The sequence below is a fragment of the Benincasa hispida genome, chromosome 10 (assembly GCF_009727055.1).
Source record: "Benincasa hispida cultivar B227 chromosome 10, ASM972705v1, whole genome shotgun sequence".
NCBI lineage: Eukaryota > Viridiplantae > Streptophyta > Magnoliopsida > Cucurbitales > Cucurbitaceae > Benincasa > Benincasa hispida.
The window spans coordinates 50,719,290-50,725,284 of NC_052358.1; the positions used below are offsets into that span (position 1 = coordinate 50,719,290).

A 5,995-nucleotide genomic window follows, 5' to 3' on the forward strand; every position below is an offset into this window, starting at 1 on the left:
CGAGTCCAAATTTTGAGTCAACTACATAATTATTTCATAGTAGAGCTGATCGAGGAAAATCGGTCTGTTTTGGCTGTTGGAAACGTGCACCCACATTGTCCATATATGAATCATACACTCAAAAATAAACATAAAAGAGTTACTCAGAGTAAGATCTATATGGTATCTTTTAGAAAAGCAATATTTTAGTACAATTTAGATTATACCCATCTTCATGCATTCTTTTTTTATCACAATAAAAATATTAAAAAAATAAAAAATATATATTAAAAGATAAAGAAGACTTTGTCAACATGACACTTATAAATTGGAGGTTCAAATCATATTTTGATCACTGAAGTTTGAATCTTATTCTATTTTAGTTTTAAATTAAAAAAAAAAAAAAAAAAAGAATGTTCATCCACTCGCCATACCTTTAAAAAGTGATTATTATTTTTTAAAAATGCTTATTACTTTTAAAAAGTTTTATTCTAGTCTTTGTTATAAAAAAAATTTTAATTTTGATCAGTCATAAATATAATATTTTTTATTTTGGGAATCATGAATAAAAATATAAAATAGCTTTAATTTTTTTCATGCATCGGGATGAACCAACTGGTTTACTTTGATTAAAAAAATTTCTGTGGGCTTTTGAATTTGGACGCACATGAAGGTCCCTGCCGCTGCCAGTTCTGAGGTCAACTCCATTTCCTCCACTTGAAGAAACATTTCTTTTTTCTCTCTCTTTTTTAAAAACCCCATGAATCAAATGCCTTCTTTCAAAGCCCCTGACCCCAATTTCAAGGCCTTAGTGCAACTTCTGACAACCTCAAGCTCTGTTGTTTGACTTCCATTGTAGAAATTTTATATGGGTTGGTTGCAAAACGTCAAACTGGTTACTGGGTTTTTCTTTAATTGATAATGGAGATCACTTTTGAAATAGTGGCCGGCAATCAACTGATCATATTATTATGCATACGTGATTATGATGAATTTGGGAATGGGGTCCCATTTTGATCAGGATATAATAGAACAGAGCATCTAAAGTCAACCATGGAGAAATGGGGAAATTCAATCTCATAATGCAGCCAGAGATTTTGGGGGCACCCAAGATTCTTCCCTTTTACAGTCGTTGACTACTGTTTGTGGATCGATGTGACACCCCTTTCAGTTGAGTAAAGCACGTAATTCATTAGCTGGAGATTGTTTCCTTTTTTTTCTTTTTTTATTGCTTATGAAATTTGCCCCCTCCACATATTGTGCTGGGCTTATATTTTTTTTTTTCTTCCACACGCACATCATCTGTTCGATAAAATTCCTCAGTGGGTTGTTACGACTTAATAATTCTATTTGGTTGGCTGTGGACGTGAATCTGTTTATAACTTATGCCCATTATCACTTTCCTCCCCCAGATTTCTACTTTGAAACGTTCAAAGTAATGGGAATACCAACCCCATTGTTTCCCTCTTTATTAAGAGGTTACTTTTGCTTTATCAAAAGTAAGGCTTCAGCTTAAAACAGAGTTCTTCGTTGGTAGGAGGAGGACAAGAGACGGCCATCTTTAGATCAGAGGGGTTAGTTGAGAAACCGAAAGCTATCAAACTGCGTTACGATAGAACAGTATAACACGAGGAAGAGGTAAAAAAACTCTCTATGTTCCCTTCCAGCTTTGAATCATTTCGCCTTTGACTATGCAGTCCATTCAAGTTAAATATATATATATCAAATCTATAACTAGGCTAAGCACATTGTTAGAGTAAATAGCTTATTATTTGACTTTTATCCTGATCATGAGACTTGACTATAATTCTTTAGCTGGTGGGGTCTCTGAGTTACTGTATCTCTTTCTAAAAGTGTATTTGGTAGGTTATTCTTAGTCCGTTTAGCCAAGCATATGTATAAAATTGTATTATCATACTAATCGCCGTTTGTGAGTGGTTGGAGTTGAATTGAAAGTTCACACGCAACTTTAGTTCTTTTGTGTTTTTTCTTTCTTTCTTATGACATATAGTTTGTTCTAGAAAGTTAGGTGCTTCTATAACGGTGGCTTCCTCACCTACATCTGCTATCCCTTCCCTTTTGACAGAAACTTTAGCCCATGTTAAAATTGTACAAAACGGAATTCCAAAACCTAGGTTTGTCAATAAAATCAGCCTTCCTTCAATCCCTCATTAATATTAAGGCTTAGCCAGCTGCTTAATTAAGGATGGAAAACTCTTAATTAAGGATGGAAAACTATGTACTTTTAACAAAAAGATAATCCTTCTAGCTAAACACGTAGGAGAGGAAAAAGCTTTGCCACCTCATCCACCAAACTTATTCAAGATTTTGGAAATTCAGGTATTCTCAACAAACCTCGAAGCATTCCTCCAGATCTTGTTTGGAAGCCAAAACCAAGAAACTTCGATTTAGGCAGAGACTAAAATTGCAGCTGTGTTTTTATAGAATGAATCCTATTCACTTGTCTCAAAGCAATCAGTTTCAAGAACAAACCCAAATTCTTCAAATGTTCTTTATCATTTTCTAGTAGTCATACTCAAGCTGACTCACTAGAATGTAAGTTGTAATTGTCAATGATAGTAATTGTTACGTAGGTTGAGTAATGATCAACGTCCTTGTCATCTCATCTCAACCATGGAGTATATCTCTAGTTTAGTTTGAATAAAGTTGTCTCTATTCAACTCTTGGAGGAGGCGTTATTTACTGGATTCTAATCTCATGTCACCTGTCTATCAAGCTCATTTGTCCATTTTCCTCTCTCTCTCTAATGTTATTGACAAAATTTCCTCTTTGGGCAATCAAAAGTTCTTCCATGGTTTTGCTAATGTCAATGTCGCAAAAGCCATATGTTACCAATCAACATCTTTGGTTGTTGAGCCGTTCAAGACTTTCCTTTATTCTTCTCTCCAGTCTTTTTTTAGCTCTAGTAGATGCCAGTCCACCACTTTACCTATTTTAAGTTCAACTTTGCTCCAACCACCATAATCATGAATCTTTTGCTTAAAAGCATAATATGCACAGAAAAGGTTTCAAAGAATCTTCCGAGTGGATTACCATTAGGGTTTTTTTTTTTTTTTTTTTTTTTTTTTTGGTGGTGAAAATGAGGGGAAACATCTTGGTTTTAGTATTTTTCATAGATTTATAAGTAAATATACCTTTTGCAAATAATAAAAGTAAGACAGGCTATAAATAATAATATTTTATTTCAGTTTTTCAACTTTCAAATAATCCTTCTAAACTTGGCATAAAAGAATCCTTTTGTCATTGTTGGTAATTTTGCATTGATTCTATCAACAAAAATTTAAATTTATTTTGAAATTTGAAACCTAATACCATTACATGTGTGATGTGCCTTATAATACTCTAAACTGGAAAAGAGAATTTAAAAAAAAAAAACATATGACTTATTAGGTTTATGTAAAAATAGCTTGTGTATAATTGAGGAAACAGAAAAATATTTGTAATTTAGAAATCAATATAAAATAAGCATCAAAATTCAGACACGAAACTGAGACAAATTATGTTTATGTTTAATTCTTTTGTGTTTATTTGGTAATTCATCTTACTGAATCAAGAATTCCACTACTAAGAGAATATATCTTTAATTATTGATACTAAATTAAATGGGAAGCTATCAAGAAGCACCAAACATAAAAATCAATGGAAACCTCATAGTCTTGACCCTAGGGGGCTATACTCAACCAAATGTTTGTAAAAACAAGTAGTTCTAGGAAAACAAATAATAATAAAAGTCCCAGTCAAACGTTTCACTTGGCCAAAGAAAGAACTTTATACAAATAGGAGAAACTATCTCATTGACTTATCCCTAATAAGTTTAAAATGAGTTTTTGCCTATGGCATCATATGTTATATTTAAATTTTTAAAAAAACCACCTATCATTTAGGTCAAAACTAATAATATATTACATGACATAAAACTACTATATTCAAACATTGCAGTTTAATCGTGTGTTTCTCGTTGTAATTATCACCAAAGTTCTACTGATATCCACAACTAACAAACTTTCCTTTCTTTCAGATCATCACCAGAGAAAGATGGCTTTGCGTCTTGAAGTTACTCCTTGTTCTCTCATCCTTCTTGGTTTCCTCATTATAATGGTAAGTTTTATGGATTTCTAATCAACTTCATGCTTAAAATTACAGTCCTCAATCCTTGCGACAATTTGGAACTGGTTTGTTTCTTTTAGTTTTCAATCTCAATTCTATTTCTTTTAGCAGTTTGGAACTTTTTATTTGATTTTCTTGTGGACAGGGTAATCAAAATATCGAAAACTTGAAACAATAATATTGCAATTTTACCCCTTGTTTCTTTATAAATCAAACTTTAACAAAGCCATAGGACTTATGTTCTTTACTTTTCAATTCTACTACAGGTTGCACAACAAAGTGCTGCTAGGAAATTAACAGATGGCTATGATAAAGACATCGAACAGTTTGTGAATCTGAAAATTAATGATCAAACAAACACTCATATAAAGGAAGTTGATGATGGTCACCAGAAGATGAGCAAAAATCATAGTCATGCTCATGCATCATCTCACATGGAGCATTTAGATCCTTTGTTATATGTTTTCTTCACCTTAAGTGATTTGAAAGTTGGAAAAAACATGCCCATTTACTTTCCTTACTCAAGGCCATCAGAAACTCCAAAACTACTGCCTAAAGAAGAAGCTGATTCCATTCCTTTCTCTACATCACGACTTGAATACCTTCTAAATCTATTCTCTTTTCCAAAATACTCTCCCCAAGCCAAAGCTGTTGAATATACTCTTAACCAGTGTGAGCTAGAATCCATAAAAGGAGAGACCAAATTCTGTGCCGCTTCTTTAAAATCAATGCTGGATTTTGCTACAAAAATGTTGGGAGGTGATACTCAATTGAAAGTTTTGACCACCACTCGTCTCTCCAACTCCACTATCCTCCTTCAGAACTATACAATTTTGGAGGAACCCAGAGAAACAATGGCTGCAAAAATGGTGGCATGTCATAGTATGCCTTACCCTTATGCTATTTTTTACTGTCATTGCCAAGAAAGCAATAACAGGCTGTTTGAGATCTTACTAGGGGCTGACAATGGTGATAGAGTGAAAGCAAGTGCTATTTGCCACATGGATACTTCTCAATGGGACAAAGATCATGCCTCATTTAAAGTTCTGAAAACTAAACCAGGTGCTTCTCATGTTTGCCATTTTGTCTCTACAGATAGTTTAGTTTGGCTGGCTGCCTAATGCTACTGTCTGGATTACCTACATATATATATTTACTTGTGCGGTTGATTATTTTTTGTTTTACTTCCTGGCTTGATTTTAGGTGGTCTGTAAGTTTTGTATATTTAGTGTGTTATTAGTTGAAGATTTCTCTATGAACTATTTTGGTGTGTTTTTAAGTGATCAGTATTTAGAGAGTGTTGATATCCTTATTGATTTACTTCTATTAGTTAAGAAAAGAACCAACCTCAAATAAGCTAAAAAGAAAGATGAATTGTGAGTGTTAGTATGAATGATTATATTGTAACTGCTAGAAAGTGATGGTGAGTCTTCGCTAAATGTGATACTGATGATACTGATGAGATGGATTAACATACCACTTGGGTTGCTTTAATTACAAGTCTCGTGTTTTATTACAACATCAATGGTAATCCTTAAAATGTTCGATTTTCTTTTCAGTTTCATACTAATTATTAGAAATGCAATCAAAATTCCACTTTGACAGATTTTTTTTTGGGTGAAACAAAAAACAAAGTCGTGAGAATTATTATCCAGTGTATAATTATCATACTATGTTGAGATATTTGGAGGGTCGTTGTCTCTAACACTAATATCATAAGTTGGTTGCTAAAAATAAACATCAATAAGCAATCCCTTTTAATTTTGGGAGTGATGTAATGTTGGCTTGATCGATAAATTTTATGTTCGTCTTTAATAGCATTACTTATAGCTAAAGTTCATCATAGTGATAACGTATTGTAAGTGAACTAAGTTATAAATTTAGATAA

General features: G+C 32.9%; 1 protein-coding gene across 2 annotated transcripts; it reads left to right on the top strand.

Annotated features, from left to right (window-relative positions):
• The first annotated feature begins 575 nt into the window (after window positions 1-575).
• LOC120087882 (BURP domain-containing protein BNM2A-like) lies at window positions 576-5,415 on the top strand. Of its 2 annotated transcripts, none has more exons than XM_039044883.1 (4): window positions 576-1,149; window positions 1,392-1,617; window positions 4,019-4,098; window positions 4,374-5,415. In XM_039044883.1, the coding sequence occupies exons 3-4, from the start codon at window positions 4,036-4,038 to the stop codon at window positions 5,226-5,228; spliced, it is 918 nt and encodes a 305-aa protein (XP_038900811.1). In that variant the 5' UTR covers window positions 576-1,149; window positions 1,392-1,617; window positions 4,019-4,035; the 3' UTR covers window positions 5,229-5,415. The 2 variants fall into 2 exon arrangements, with proteins under 2 accessions (XP_038900811.1, XP_038900812.1); XM_039044884.1 differs by having other exon boundaries at window positions 1,517-1,617.
• Window positions 5,416-5,995: the final 580 nt, after the last annotated feature.

Excerpts from the sequence above, each read along its gene's own strand:
- LOC120087882 (XM_039044883.1), top strand. The coding sequence starts at position 4,036 with ATGGCTTTGCGTCTTGAAGTTACTCCTTGTTCTCTCATCCTTCTTGGT. Across the intron at positions 4,099-4,373 it reads TTGGTTTCCTCATTATAATG|GTTGCACAACAAAGTGCTGC; the intron begins GTAAGTTTTATG and ends ATTCTACTACAG.